We start from the raw sequence: 16,193 nt of genomic DNA, 5'->3' as shown, positions 1-16,193 counted from the left end.
TTTAATGTAGAATAGATTTATTTACCTGAAACCATGTCTGTGCAACGCTTGTTGTTATAGCACAGAGTGAAGCAAACTGATCTCTATTTACAGTCTGGTCAAACATGCGTTGGGATACACTGACGCTTAGCATTTTATTAAGGTAAATGCATCACAATATTTGTATTGCACCAACATCTGTCTACTGCTTCTGATTTCATTAAATAAGTTACATTTAATACAGTGTGAAACAACTTTCTGCACACTCAAAAATAACTGAAGTTATGAACTGGAGGCCTACATTTTAACCATTCAATACCTGTAGTGTTTTTAATGAATTTATAAATAAGCAAACTGTACAGGGCCAATTAAAAAGTAGCATTTTCAAGGTCACTGTAGAGAAATCTGGCTACTTACAACTGAAGGCATGCATCATAATTTAATATTGTACATTTATATAAGCTATGACATTTTGCACAGAGAAATGTGGAGACTTGGCTGATTGCTTCTAAGTTGTTAGATAAGGTTTTCAGAACCTCACTGTTCTTGCAGCAAAGAAACCAAACTTCTCTGAAGAGGCTTTCTGATTAGGCTAAATTGTACATTTACATTATTTTGATTTAAAAGCTAAAAACCCCACTGGTAATACACATTTCCTCCACATCACACACGAGTTGGGAACTTTTTCTACTTTTCTTTTTCCCCAACATCAATCATGCAGAGGGCTGGTAGATGTGTTGCTAAAGACGCACATGCACGCAACCGAACACCCTTACATTTCTGCAAAATGGTTTAGGAAGCGGTTACTCCAGTATTGCTGAAAAGGAAAGAGAGAGGAAATCAGCTTCATGAAACATGAGGAAATGTTAGAACAACTACCTGAGAGACCTATAGTGACAACCTTATCTCCATTATTTCAAGAACAGCTTTTCTGATAAACTGTCCCCAAGGCACTGCCCACACTGGGTCACATCTAAAAGCACTGGCTCAATGACAGTGCCCTTGTGTCATCTGCCTATACAGCAAAGGACACCTGACTCAGAATGAATCCTATGAGGCAGAAACTTAAACCATGTCAGGTGTGAAAGCAGTGAGACAGGCCAGAGAAAGGTCTTGGTCAGCCATGCAGAGGTGAGGCAGATGGAGGGGGTGAGCCATGCGACAGCAACATGAGGCCTTCACGCCCTGCCCTGCCCTCCCTCCCTCCCAAGGGTGGCCAGAGCTGGGGCCCAGCTCTGCCAGTGCTGAAATACGCTGTTGTGCCTTGGCTGCTTATCACCAGTCACTTGGTAAAGTCCCCAGACTTCCCTCCTTGTGGGCTTCAGGGTGTTGGTATTGACAAGATCTGGGTGACCATGACTTCTGGACACCATGTGCCTGGGCTATGGGCAGACACTCCTGAGGTCTGGCCACCTCCTTCAGCCACTGAAGAGGCTGCTCAGGTTCCCCTGGCTCTCGACAGTTTCCTCTGGAATGGCCTGTCTGCATCTTTGAGAATGAGCAGCTGGACTGGCACCTGTTGAGGGCACCTGTGAGATGCTCATCTTTTGGGAACAGGGCCAGCAACCCACTGGTGCTCCAAAAAGAATGTAGAGTCAGGTTTTGGGCAAGAGCTGACCCCAGGAGCACGGGAGCTTACAAGGACACTGCCGTCCACTTACTACTTTCCCTTGTGAGGGTGCTGGGTGAAGACAGGGCAGGGCACCAGCAGAGACCTGAGGAGGGCATGTGCCCGTGGTCATGGTGATGTCCTGGTCTTTTTAGTTCAGCTGAGAGCCAGGAGGTGCTTGAAGCTGAAACCACAAGGCAATGGCTAGCCCAGAACAGCCTGGGGTATCTGTGGCTCCTATGGTAGCCCACACCACTCAACTTGTTTGGGTCAAGTCTGCTAAATCAAGGAAAAGTCGACTATTTGGTTGTTTGGTTTCCACTGCACAGCGTACCACCCAGCAAACTCTGTGATGTCCTGTTTGGATCTGCAGGTCAGACGCCACCCTTCCACTTGATTTACTTGAATCCTTTGTCATTCATAATGTCCAAAATGGCAAAACTTTTCCCCAACATTCTCTGGTGGGCAAACCTGCCTTGGCTCCTGAGAGTCACAGTTCCCTGTAAGCAGCTCTGAAAGCCTCTGGTGTGCCTGACGGGGACGGTGCTTTTAGAATGTCCACACAGGTGGGCCTCTGAACCCGGCACCTTCTGCTCGACACCCACACATTCTCCCAACTCCATCTGCATCACCTCTGGCCACGTCAGTGACCAGAACCCGAGGACCTTCTTGAGAGGAGTCAGGGTCTCACAGGAAGGGGAAGATGCCACAGGCCTCCTCACTCTGGCTAATGGTCAGGCCTGCCGGACTGAGCAGAGCCGGGCCTGCAACTGCATGAACACACCCTTGGAGCTAAGACAAGCTTAGCCACAAAGGATGTGACCCAGATAGGCAAGAGAAGGTGGCCTACTTAAGACAGACCTACTGACGCCCTGTTCACTCTGTCAGTCGCCATGCTGCCAGCGTCTGCTTTCAACGAACAAGGAGCACGTTCGGGGGTAACTTCCTGCAGCTGATAAAGACCCAAAGCCCCCTCACATCTTTTTAGTTAAAATTTTAATTTCTAGATATAGGGGATTAGACCCAGTCACTCTACCACTGGGCCACATCCCCCCAGTCCTGTTTTATTTTGAGACAGGTTTTCACCAAGTTGCTGAGACTGGCCTGGAACTTGTGATCCTCCTGCCTCCACCTCCTGAGCAGCTGGGATTACAAGTGTGTGCCACTGTGCCTGGCTCATCACACCCCATTCTGGCTGGTGCAGGCCCTCCCTGCACCTTATGGGAGCCCTGATCTAAGCAGCATGTGGCATTCATGTCACCTCTATAGTCAGCTGGTACTGCACCTAAGTCTCCTGTGCCCCTGGCAGCTCCTGTACCCGCCAGGTGGGAGCTGCCATGCAGCACACTATCGAGGACTACCTCAATAGTAGTTTGGTGGCAGTCAGTCACCTTTAGGCTAAAGCATCCAAGTTCCAGAGAAGAAAATACTCACGTTAGTTGATGGATGTTGGAAGGCATTGGAGGAAAACATCACAGTTAGGACTGTTAATGACTCATACACTGTTGGTCAGACTGATCTCGAACATGCTCAAACATTGGTCAGAGTAATGGTGGTGATTAGTGCCACATTCAAATAAAAATAGTTCTATACAATATGTTCATTTGGTCATGTGCTATTTACAGATTTTACAAAACACACACACGCGCACACACACACGCGCACACACACACGCTTGCCCTACGTTCCTTAAATGAGGCCAGCAGAGACTTGCATAAAATGTATATTAGATGACAACTTGTGCCTATACATCAAAAAATAAATTCCCCAACTACCTATGCAGCAGAACAGGACCCCACTTTCCCTCAAGCATGCCAAACCGAGGTTCTGTGCTAAGAACTTCAGAGGAAGGTAGACTATCTATCAGATAGTTCGAGGGGAACAACTTAAGAGTTAAGAACAAGACAGTTATTTTCTGTCCATTTAAAATGTTTTATTTTTCTCTTTTGAACTAGATTGTGAAGTGCCATTGAGATCTAGGCAATGTTGGCAAAACAATGTCCGTTACAATAAAATACATTAGACATTTAAATAAATAACTTTAAAAACTATGTGAAGGGACATAAACCCAGTTGATTGAATCTGGAACAATGTTTTCTGCACAAGCGAGACAGGCATACCTCTCATGAAGACTGATGTAAACAGAACCATCAAGACCCTACAGAAGAAGCCGAGCGGGGCGGGGGATGGGGCAGGGTGGGGGTGAATGGAGAAGGTGCGGGAAGTGGCAAACCAAAAAATACTGAGACTGAGGTAGCAGGACTCTGCTCAGTGCAGAAAAATTGGCTTATGAATAAAAATTAGACTGTGATATCAAATTAAATCCAGGTAATCATGCAAAAAACACAACACATGCTATTTAGTTGGTTTTGTTTTTTTTTTTTAAAAACACACATTCGTTTCCTAAAGTCTGCTGCCAATTAATTTGCTGACAATGTCTGCTGGCTCAACTATTTTTATACAAGGATGAGTATTAAACAGAACACTGTACATGCTTTTTCATCTACAAAAAAATATTTGCATAAAATAGTGTTAGTTCTCTGTACATGTCAATGGACACTTTAATTATGTGTATAAAAAAAGGAAAATCTTGCCCCACTGGAGTCAGAAAAAGCAAAACAAAAATCTAGAGTATGAAACCTCCTTCACCAGCCAATATGTTCATGTGAAAATTCAGCAGAAACAGACAGTTGCTTCAAACAATAAAAAATTGATTAAGTTAAACATCTTCTGTATGTAGAGCTGTCAGTCAAGACCAGAACATATCACTAAAGTTAGTGTCTGTGCTATAGACCCAGACCACCAGGGGCATTATGAGCAGCACGAACGGCCAGGAAATCCCATCGGTGCATGCCGAGAACGAGCAGGATTTGGTGGTAGGTTGCACACACTCTTTACCAGGTTCCAGGTAGTTACGGGCCACAAACTTGAGTGTCTCATCCATGAGAATCACAGGCAAGGAGATTTTCAGCACCATCAGCCACTGGGTGAGATTCAGCGGTGTGATCTGGAAGATAAGCTGAAACGAAGCCGCCTCGTCAAACTTCAAACTTGCCAGACAGGGTGCCAGCCACCAGCCTGGGGTCCCACAATCACTTACTGGCAGGGGTTCCACATAGAGGATCAGGAAGTGGAGTGACATAGACAGGCAGATGGAGCCCACAAGCCAGATGTTCTCCCAAGGGGGCATCCTCAGCAAGGACTGGTTTTCAGACAAACTGAAGAATGAGAACAGGGAGGTGAACTCACCAAAGAGGCAAAGGTGTGTGTCAGTGGCATCCAGACACCACACCCAACTACACTTCAGTAAGGTGGATGCTACCTTGGTGTCAGCCTTTGACCTGATTCTAGGGACAAGTTTCCATTGTGGTAAAGTCAAAGAAGACAACATTCAGATGTAGGACAAACTGCCAATTTTATACCTAGGCTTCGGGACAGCAGATCCTATCTCTGCAGGCTCACAGCCGTCTTCACTGCCCTGGACTCTTGGGCTATTTAGAAATTTCCATTTTTGGCACTGGCTAATTGGATGATACCATTTGCCTTAATGCTGAAGGGCGAGCGCTCCCCCCACCCCATGGGTGCTGGCATTCATGTCCTGATGCTATTTCTGGCCTCCTGTTTCTTTTAAAGAAGAGCTCTGAAACACGTGGCTGAGCACTCCCACTACTTCCTGGAGGTGACAACAGCTTAGGCTTTTAAAACCAGTGCTGCTTGTTCTCTTCTCTGTGGGAGGGGAGAACTTTCCTGTGATCCTCCATCGACCATGACAGAAGCCCTAGTGCCCTAGTGGTCAGAGCTCTCACTTCTGCTACTACAAATACTAACCTGTTGAGAGCATTACACATCTCTATGGTTACTAGAACAGACAGCGCCATTGTCATTGGGTACGGGGACTCAAAGATTGCACAATCCACTCCTTCAAAGTCTGGGTTGTCCTCCTTACACTGGAGGAAATGACTCTGCAAAAGTCCAATTAAATTCCAATCAGCTGGGCAGGGGATGTAGCTCAGTTGGTAGGTGCTTGCCTCGCATGCCAAGGCCCTGGGTTTGATCTCCAGCACACATCACCCACCCCCACCCCCCACAAAATCCAGCAGCCAAATCTCTCTCTAAAGTCCAGGCACCAATCCCACGCCAAGGCCAGAACAGCCAAGGGGTTCACCCTCTCCCAGAGAAGCTCTGGTCCCTCAGAATCATCTCAAATATAAACGTTTGCTTTTGAGCCTTAGGATGATCAACACACGCAAATCAGAGAAAGACCAAGGGCCCACACCGCCTCACATGGCAGGTACACAAAGAAAGGGGACCAAATACCAGCTGGTAGAAGGACACTCTTGGACCACCATCAGCAGCGATGAACCACCAGGCAGCAGCACCCACGGTAGCAGCGCCGACGTAACCTGGGAACACACAGGATGCTGGTACCCAGGCCGCAGCCTGCACTACTCGCTGCAGGTGATGCTGCGTGGGCCAATCCCCATGAGAACGGCAGTGAAAGACATGGATACACGTGGATACTGAGCTCTTGCTGCTCCTCTAAACTGCTTGCAGCCAGAGAAGCTGGACCACAGGGTTCAGGAAGGACATGGTGTTTACTGTACAGAAGAGCTACGCAATGTTCCCTCCAGAATTTGTGGGGAAAGGTCCTCACTGAGCTCTCCAACCTCCACACTCAGTGCACCTTCTCAAGAGTGTGTGCTTTAAGTCTGTAGGCACGTTGTCTACATAAAGCCACAGCTCTGGGGAACCAGGTCAAACTGTAACTTCTGGGCAATCTGATGCTGTCTAGTAGATGACTTATTTGTCCCATTAAGGCCTAGCAGAAGCAGAACCTTTCCACGGGAACTCTCTCAGAAGAGCAGACCCCAGCACACTCTGGGGCATTCTCTTGGTACCTCTGAATTCAGGGAGTTCATTTCAAGGAAGCAACAGAACAGACTTCAGGTGAACCTCATGGTAAGATCCACCAAAAATCACAAGTGCATATATGCATAACCCAAGAATCACATGGAGCACTAAGGCAGCTGGATACAAGAAAGATGCAGCTAGGCACAGTGGTGCACACCTGTAATCCCAGAGGCTCAGGAGGCTGAAGCAGGAGGATCATGAGTTCAAAGCCAATATCAACAAAAAAGTGAGGCACTAACCATCTCAGTAATACCCTGTCTTTAAATTAAATAAAATAAAACTAGGGCTGAGGATGTGCTCTGTGGTTGGGTGTCCCTGCCCTTGAGTTCAATCCCTGAACCCCCGCCCCCCCCAATAAAAAAAGATGCAGCTGCACGTGTACTCCAGATGGGAAGAGGGCAAAGCAAAGTCCCCCATGCAGGCAAGTACAGCATGCTGTCATTTTTATGAAGCAAAGGGGACTGCTCGTCTGCTGGAGTCTATGGAAAAGAAAACAGTCCGTGACAAACTGTTAAGGCTGGAGAGAACTGAATGGCTGAGAATCCCTCCTCCCTAGGCCCATGTGCGTTTTGAATTTTGAATGTGTCATTAAAACTAAATACCTTGCTGTGAGGTTTTGTTTTTTGCTTTTTGGTACCAGGGATTGAACTCAGGGACACTCGACCACTGAGCCACATTCCCAGCCCTTATCTTATTTAAAGACAGGGTCTCACTGAGTTGCTTAGCGCCTTACTTTTGCTGAGGCTGGCTTTGAACTCAGGATCCTCCTGCCTCAGGCTCCTGAGTTGTGGCGATTACTGCACCCAGCTCCCATGGGATCTTAAGGAAGTGGCCTCATCTTTCTGGGCCTTACTTCCCTAACCTATGACCTGGGGAAGAGGACCAAGCCCTGGTCAGGAACATGAGTTCTACAGAGAGATGTTATATACAATAGCCTTGCCTGCACCAGGAGTTGGTGATGTGCAGTCATCCCTTTTCTCTTTCTTATGGAAGTGGGGATTCAGTTTCATCCCTTGGTGCTAATTATCTACGAACTGAAAGAGGACACCCTTCATTTTTTGCTATCCTAATATGGAAATAGGAAACAGATTCTCTAAAGGGATAAATTTACAAAACATTGACCCATAAATATTTTGTTTAAAAATCAATATAAAACCTATACTCACAGCCAATAGCCAGGTAACGGAAAAACAGCCACCCACTGATAAGTGGCTCCTTTGGGTTCCGGGGTGGTTTATTCATGATGTCCAGGTCAGGAGGGTTGAACCCTAGTGCAGTGGCAGGCAAGCCATCGGTCACCAGGTTGACCCAGAGCAGTTGGACAGGAATTAAAGCCTCAGGAAACCCAAGGGCTGCTGTCAGGAAAATACTGTCCCCAAGGAAGAGAAGACAAAGACCTCAGTGACTTTGGGGAACTTTAAATAGCACCATCACCCCTCACCTCCTCCATGCAACCCACAACAGACAGCAGCAAGGATCACCGGCGATAAACTTAGGCAACCACAGAACATCAATGACACCCCAATTTTGTATTAAAGGTAACTTTTAGAGAAAAAAGAACTTTATCTGGACCCACCAGACAACTTCCCCTACATTCGAGGAGATGAGGTAGCGAATGAACTGCTTCATGTTGTTGTAGATGGCCCGTCCCTCTTCCACAGCAGCGACGATGGTAGAGAAGTTGTCATCCGCCAGGACCATTTCAGAGGCAGTTTTAGCCACTGCAGTGCCGGAGCCCATGGCAATGCCAATCTCAGCTTTCTTTAGAGCAGGAGCATCATTCACACCATCGCCAGTCTGAAAGGGAAACCCATGGTTGGTTGGGACACCTGCTGTGTGACATTCATACCTCAGGGCAAAGGCTCACTGATCAGGTAAAAGGGACATCAGTGGGTCTCTAGGTGAAAAATTGTAGAATTCCTCTAAGTTGGTGTCGAAAACTTTACCAGAGACCTCAGAGAGAAATGAAACAAAGGGAACTTGAAATTTACACCAAAACCAAAAATACAACTTATGTGGTAGTCAAGATGAATCCACATGGGTAAAATTCAAGAAAAAGGCAGATTTCTTATAAAATTCAAAACATGCAAAAACACTGAATACTCTATAGATTAATATATATATATATATAGATATAGATATAGATATATAGATATAGATGTATACATATATATTTTCTCATTCCCATGTCTGCTTTTCATACTTTTACTAATCTCCAATTTCAAAATAGTAGTTACCTATTGGGGAGGGAAGAGATCATTTCAAAACCAAAATTACTGTCTTTAGAAAGTGAAGTCATAAGTCTGGCATAGTGGCACAGGCCTATAATCTCAACTACTTGGGAGGCTTAAGGTAGGAGGATGGTAAGTTCCAGGCCAGCAAGGGATGGGGTGGTATGTCAGCGGCAGCACATTTGCCTAGCATGTGTACAACCCTGGGTTCAATCCCCAGCATCTCAAAAACAAAACAAAATGGAAAGCATAGTCATTAGCAAAGCTAATTTACAGTGGGGTTATCCAATACTGGGTGACAGACCACTGGTCCATTATATCCCCCAAAAAACCATGTTTGAGTTGATAAGATGCATCTTTTTTTTTTTTTTTTGGTACTAGGGATTGAACCCAGAGACACCACTGAGCTATATCCCCAGCCCTTTCTATTTTGAGACAGGGTCTTATTAAGTTGCTTCGGGCCTCATTAAGTTGCTGAGATTGGCTTTGAACTTGGATCCTCCTACTTTAGCCTTCTGAGTCACTGGGATCACATGCACTATGCCATTACACCCATCAAGATGCAAACACTGTGGACCCTTAACTAAGACAAGGATATCACCAAACAGTCCCTCTGGTTTAAAAGGCCTTCCTGGGTTTTAAATACTCTAGGATTTTACAACTTGCCAACTACTGATGAACTGCTAGCATTTCAGAGAAATTGCCTGGAGATCAGAACAAAAGAAATTCCACATTAGGGAGCTGTGACTAAAATTTTAATAATCAAAATCAGGATCTGCAGGACTTGTTCCATGGGAAGCCTTTGTCCGTGCACACTCACTCACCATGGCTGTAATTTCATCGAAGGACTGAAGAAACTCCACAATCTTGGACTTGTGGGAAGGCTCCACTCTAGCAAAGCAGCGGGCGTTCAAGCAGGCGTCTCTTTGGGCTGGGGGGCTGAGTTCATCAAACTCCCGGCCTGTAAAAGCCTTTGCCGTCACATCCTCATCCTGGCCAAAGATGCCGATGCGGCGACAAATGGCCACAGCAGTGCCCTTGTTGTCCCCTGTGATCATGATAACACGGATTCCTGCTTGCCGGCACAGCTTCACAGAGGAGGCCACTTCAATTCTGGGGGGATCTAGCATGCCCACGCAGCCCACGAAGGTCAGATTGGTCTGAAGCAAGAGAGCCACAATGAGTTAAAACAGGAATTGTGTTGCCCACAGGCTGAACTAACTACCACTGAGCTATATCCCTAGCCCGTTATTTTCTTATGAGAGAAACAGGGGGAAAAAAAGTCACTAAACACCCTTGTTACCAAATCATTCTTTAAACTCTTTCTGAGGAGAAAAGTGGAAAAAATTCCCTCAACTTTCAATATGCAATGAATTATTTTAAAACAATCCCATTAATGTTTTTTAAAGTTTATGTGAATTTAAAAAGTAAATTTATAAGCTTATTTAAGCTCATCTTGATTATTCCACCTTGAAAGCAACAGACTTTTATTTAATCGCTAACTACCTATTTTCAGAGCAACAACTTAAATCATTAAGGGGGTGACATGTGTGGCCTGTGGAAAAACCAACTGCCACACCCTGTCCCTGGTGAGATCACCCAACCTCCTACTGGAAACAGCAGAGTCTGGACACATGCCCTGCAGGTGTGGGAGGAGACCATCAGCTACCTCATACTTAATGAAGTTGGCAGAGTCCTCCAAGTGCATCTCTTCTCTTCGCAGAGGGTTGTCATGAGTGGCCAGGGCCAGGCACCGCAGAGTGTCGCTGCCACTTCCCCACTCCCGAATGACAGACATGATCTTCTGTTTGACTCCAGGGGTCATGGGAACCTTCGTACTCCCAACTCGAATGTGGGTGCACCTGTCAATGACACCTTCAGGAGCACCCTGGAGATGTTAACAGATTTACATCAACAGTTTCACTTGCTGGCTCTCCAGGATCTTTACTCTGAAAAGAATACGTCAACTATAACCTTTATACTTGCCTTCACAAACATCTTGCTCATGGATGTCCGGCTTGGTTTGTTTGGTGTACAATAGACTGACATTGATTTTCTATCGCGTGAAAACTCGAGAGTGAATTCCTTTTTCATCAGCTGTTTAATGACCTATAAGGAGAACAGAGACTGCTGATGATGACCATCTCTGCACAGCTTCAACCTGCAACAACAAAATGCCAGGGGATGGCACTGAATAGATTTAACCCTGCCCCCTAATCTGGGAGGTAGTAAATTTTAATTTTACATTCTAGTGCTACGCTGGAAAAAAAATTAAGACAAGAGAAGGGGATAGAAAATTGTTTCTAGAAGTTCTAGAAGGTGGCAATGGGAGCAAACCCCAAAAACAGTCCCAGTGTAAGCCAGGTGGTGGCAATGGCGAAGCTCCATTAGACAACATGCAGCCTGGTGTGTTCTGAAGGCCAGTGCGGCTGCAACATAAGGAAGGACTGATGGAGACAGCTCAGATCGGAGTCCCTGCAGATCCTTTAGTGCAATGACATGACTAGGCAATGCACTGGAGGCAGAGGCAGGTCTGCCCACCATGCTCTGCAGCGATGGCAATGCTGCGGCACCTCAACAAACTATTATTAGCCTTATGCATTCTAAATAGTGTTAGGCAGCTGACAGCCACAATGACACTTTAGCACATCGATAGTATTTAAACTTATAGGACCAGAGAGAGCCGAAGACCAGATGTGGGGCCTCCTACTCCTGGTGGGACATGGAAGACAGCCAGAGCCGGTGGGAGGGAGGAGCCTGGAGTCCTGAGGGCCAAGTAGAGTATTGTTTTAAGGAGGGAGGAAGCCACAATGCCAACTGGTCAGCTTTAGACAGGACTGAGGACCTTGAGATCTACACTCTTAGCTGCAAATACATATTTCTGCTTTTCTGATTTTTTTCTCGTCTGTTGCGTAGTCTACGACAGCCTGAATAGAGATCCTCAGTGGCTCTGTTGCCACTGAGCACACCAGCACAGGCTCTGCCTGAACACCCGACTCCTGAAGACATGCCCAACCGAACTGATGAGAGACGAAATTTTATCAAGTGTTTTTTTTTTTTTTCATCCAAGGAGATTTTGGCCTTCCACCATTTTTTGGTTATATGATGAATTATATGGCCTCCCCGCCTATCAGATACACACTTATTAATTATGGAAATCCCTAAGAACCTCAGCATCTCATCTAGGAAGCTGCCCCACAACCAGAGTGTTGAGCTGGCCTGGGCTAGGAGTATCAAGGTCACCCTACCAGCCATTGAGCTGCCATAAGTGGCAAAGGGAAAGGTGTAAGCACTGAATCCTACACCTGGATCCTGTGTACGTTGTGTGCTTTAAGCATTTATATCAACAATGGCTCTAGAAACATGCTGTGACTCTGAGCAAGTGGTGGATCCACACAAGGTAAGACCAAAGTGAATTCTTGCAGTGTGGAGCTGGTCAAGGGTGGCAGCCCTAGCCAAGCGGGCAAACAGCTGGCCTTGGTCTCTTAATTGACAGGCTCTTCTCTGAGTTGGGAAGGGGAACATGAGGACTTTGCAGCAAGTGAGCAGCACCATGATCACTTCTGGTCCCTTTGCCAAGCTGTTCCACCTGGCAGATGATTAAAGGGGCAGTCCTGCTTGTACTTGTGCCGGTCACCCTGGTGGCTAAGGTACCACTTTTCAGTTCCATGGTGCCACTTGCTTCTCCTTACTGAGCAGGTGTAGTGACTAGAGTCAAATAGCTGTAAACCTGCATGTGAAGCCAAGTTTTTGGGTGGCCTCTGATAGTTGTAGCAATACCACTCTCATGTCTGGCTTTGAAAGGACTTGCCTGCTTGCTTACCAGCTGCCAAGCAGTGGTTTTAACTGAGGTCTGAGATTGGACAGTCCCAGTTTCACACCAGCCACACAAGCAGGGAAAGGATGCTGCGGAGCTGCCCCAGGCCTTCACAGCTATGAGGATATTTGTCACTCAAGTACTTGCCAACTGAGACAGACACTACACTTCAGCAGAGACAGCTTAATTCTGGGGAGGCAGCAAAATGATGCAAAGGAAAAACGGGTGCTGGGGTGGGAGGCCACCAGGCAGGCAGGCTGTGTCACCTGCCTGCAGGGGGTCAGACTGTTCTTCAATGCCTCAGACTCTATGTGGTCACTGAAATGCTTTTGTGAAATCCTTGGAGAACAGGTGGATCCCTCAGGGTGCTGTTGCCCTAGTCTTCCCTAACACACTGCATTTTGATTGATCTGGTTTGCTAGGAATAAAAGGGTGACTTGCAAAAGCTTAATAAATGTACCCATAACTGACCATTTAGTAGAAGCGAGTCTTTCCTTTATACAGCTTGCTTTCTAAAGAAAGAAAAGAAAAGAAAGCAAGCAAGCAAGCAGGCAGGCTTTTTACCTCTCTCTACCAGGGAACCAAATTCTACCAGGGAACCCTACAGACCAAAGTTCTACAACGGTCTCAAGTACCAATCAGCAGCCAGCCACCTGGTGATGACAAGCCTGACATCTAGGAGAGGTGTACCTGACCAGGCAAGGTGGTATACACCTATAATCCCAACTATTCAAAAGGCCACTTGAGCTCAAGAGTTAAAGATTAGCCTAGGCAACATAGTGAGATCTTGTTTGTCCCCAAAAGAGAAACTTCTAGCAGAGCCCGATTACACAGGAATCCAACTGCAGGCAGAAGACAGCGGTTACACAGGACTAGTTCTTTGCTGGCCATTGGGCTGGAGGACCCAAAGGAGGATCTATCTCATGCCTGTGCAGGGTCTGGAAAGCAGGTAGCTGGTTTCCACACTGGTACAGGGAGCAAGGCGCTGGGGTTAACCACAGCTCTGCTACTTAAGCAACTGGTCTCTCAGAGAAACAGCTGCAGTACAGCCTGGGACTGGGTGTTGGCTTACTGGGATGGGAATCAAATGCAACTGGGCCTGACTTCTATCCTGAAGTTTCTGCTGTTCCTGCTGGAGGCTCTCCCTTCTCCAATATACACCCCCCTGGCTTCTGCCGTTGCCATTCCTCAGTCTCCTCAGCTTGCTCTTGGCCTCATGCTGCTGCTCTACCACCACACAACATGGTGTTCTCAACCCATCAGCACAGCTTCCATTACTACTGCAGCTTGTCTATACGCTGACTCTCATCCAAGCAGTTATCCATCACATCAGTCAGGACGGGACAGAAGGGGATGTCCTTTACATCTAGTCCCTTCTGGATCTTGGTCTGAGCAGTAACATGCAGAATGACCAGTCTGGGGCTGAGGAGATCCTAGTGCTGGTAGCCACTGCAGACTATTTTTACTTAAGTCTAGCCTCACTAAATTTGTGAGACCACAGAAACTTAAGAACAGTACTACAACAGAAGAGATTAGCATGGCACCCTGGGGCAGCAGCTCCTGACTAGGACCCTTATGAGGCTCAGTTCCAGTCACTGTAGGTCTCCATCCTTGCTACTGGCCTTGGCCATGATAATGCTGGCTGAATGAGGCCTGCTTAAAGACAGAAGGACAGGACCTGGGAGGCCACTCCTTTGTTCACCACTCAAGAATGCCCATGTTCTCTACCACTCCAACAGATCTCTAACAGAATTATGTTGACATCATCAAGTGAGTCAATAAATATTTTCTTCTCTTCCCCTTATTGAAGTCTATGTAAAACTTGTATTATTTCTTCCTTAAATGTTTTTTTAAATGTATTTTTATTTTTTAAAAAATATTTATTTAGTTGTAGATAAACACACAGTATCTTTATTTATTTTTATGTGGTGCTGAGGATCAAACCTAGTGCCCCACATATGCAAGGCAAGCGCTTTACCACTGAACTACAGCCCCAGCCCCTTAAATGTATTTTTAGTTGTTGATGGACCTTTATATTTTTTTATTTATTTTTATGTGGTGCTGAGAATTGAACCTAGTGCAAGCACTCTACCAATGAGCCATGACCCAGCCCTTCCTTAAATGTTTAACAGAATTGGGCATACTGTGTTTATTGTGGAGGCAGATTTTAAATTACAGCTTCTTTTAAACCATCACTGAAATTTTCTTGTGGACACTTAAGAAGTTGTGTCCCTGAAGGGCTGGGTGAATTTCTTCTGTTGAATACCCCCCATCAGTGTTGAGGACTGAACCTGGGAGCACCCTTCCACTGAGCCGCATCCCAACCTCTAATAAACTTATTGATGAAGTTAATAATTCACTTTTTTTGGGTGCTGAGGATTGAACCAGGGCCTTGTATAATCTAAAGTACACTGTCTACCAAACTAAGCTATATCCTATATCCTAGCCCTGTTAACTGGTTGCTTTCTTTTTTGGACTAGAGACTGAGCTCCATCGCCACCCTATTTTTATTTTGAGACAGGGTCTCTCTAAGCTCTGAGGCTAGCCTCAAATTTGGGATCCTCTTGGCTCAACATCCTGAGTTGCTGAGATTACAGGCATGCATCACCATGCTCAGCTCCCACAACTGATTTTTGACTTTATTGTTTTACTTTTTTTCCCCCCCAGTTGCAGATAAATAAAGATATTGAGTCCATCTATTTTTAATATGTATTTTCTAGTTGTTGATGGACCTTTATTTTATTCACTTGTTTATATGTGGTGCTGAGAATAGAACCCAGTGCCTCACACGTGCAAGACAAGTGCTCTACCACTGAGCTGCAGCCCCAGTGGTAGCTCAGTGCTAGATACTTTTACTTTCTTAAGATAGAAGATTTTTAGGGGCTGGGGTTGTAGCTCAGTCATGAATGCTCGCCTGGTATGTGAGAGGCACTGGGTTCGATCCTCAGCACCACATAAAAATAAATAAATAAATAAGGTTGAGGTATTAAAAAATGTTTTAAAAAGTTTTATCATTGATTTTTAACATTTCTTTTCTAAACTAAGTATTTAATAAATTTCCCTTGAACAATGCTTTAGAATCATACGGTGTTATGGATATTTAGTTCAAAACATTCTACCTAGATTTTAGGTAGGTTGGTGGCACACAATTGCAATCCAGCTGCTCAGGAGACTAACAAAAGAGGATTTCAACCTCAAGGCCAGCCAGCGAAACTCAGAGAGAAACTGTCTCAAAATTAAAAACAAAATGGGCCAAGAATGTAGCTCAGTAGTACAATGTCTCTGGGTTCAATCCGCTGTACTGATAATAAAATCCCCTCTAATTTCCACTATGGCTTTTCTTTTTTGACCCATTCCTTGGGAATTTGCTGAGTCTTGCTTCATTCTATGGACCAGCAGTACCATCTACTCAGGTGAATGATCCACGTGCATTTGAGAAGCATAAGTAGCAGCATAACAGAAATACAGATTTGGTAGCATCTACTATTGTTCAAATCTCTTGCATTACTACTGTTATTTCCATTTGCTTATTATTAAACTGATCAGTAAGATAATTGCATTAAAACCTCCAATTCTTATTGTAGACTTTTTTTTTTGGCGGGGGCGGGGGGGGGGGGGGGGTCGGCGCGGTGGCAGGCTGCTGTTT

General features: G+C 45.7%; 1 protein-coding gene across 2 annotated transcripts in view; it reads right to left on the bottom strand.

Annotated features, from left to right (window-relative positions):
* Atp2a2 (ATPase sarcoplasmic/endoplasmic reticulum Ca2+ transporting 2) overlaps window positions 1-16,193 on the bottom strand; it is a 56,702-nt gene continuing 40,509 nt past the window's right edge. Inside the window, exons 12-21 of one of the 2 annotated variants that reach the window (XR_007341383.1) lie at window positions 10,717-10,839; window positions 10,400-10,618; window positions 9,555-9,890; window positions 8,076-8,296; window positions 7,666-7,868; window positions 5,906-5,991; window positions 5,417-5,550; window positions 4,689-4,806; window positions 3,023-4,607; window positions 1-796 (exon numbers count right to left, since the gene is read on the bottom strand). Coding sequence is in view for 1 of the 2 variants with exons in the window: in XM_015502495.1 (XP_015357981.1) it covers window positions 783-796; window positions 4,487-4,607; window positions 4,689-4,806; window positions 5,417-5,550; window positions 5,906-5,991; window positions 7,666-7,868; window positions 8,076-8,296; window positions 9,555-9,890; window positions 10,400-10,618; window positions 10,717-10,839 (1,575 nt within the window). In the remaining variant the exon portion in view is untranslated. The remainder of the gene's footprint in view (window positions 797-3,022; window positions 4,608-4,688; window positions 4,807-5,416; window positions 5,551-5,905; window positions 5,992-7,665; window positions 7,869-8,075; window positions 8,297-9,554; window positions 9,891-10,399; window positions 10,619-10,716; window positions 10,840-16,193) is intronic. The other variant, XM_015502495.1, reaches the window with a different exon arrangement.

The sequence above is a fragment of the Marmota marmota genome, unplaced genomic scaffold, assembly GCF_001458135.2.
Source record: "Marmota marmota marmota unplaced genomic scaffold, marMar, whole genome shotgun sequence".
In the NCBI taxonomy this organism is placed as follows: Eukaryota; Metazoa; Chordata; class Mammalia; order Rodentia; family Sciuridae; genus Marmota; species Marmota marmota.
This window is presented reverse-complemented; position numbering and strand designations above follow the sequence as displayed.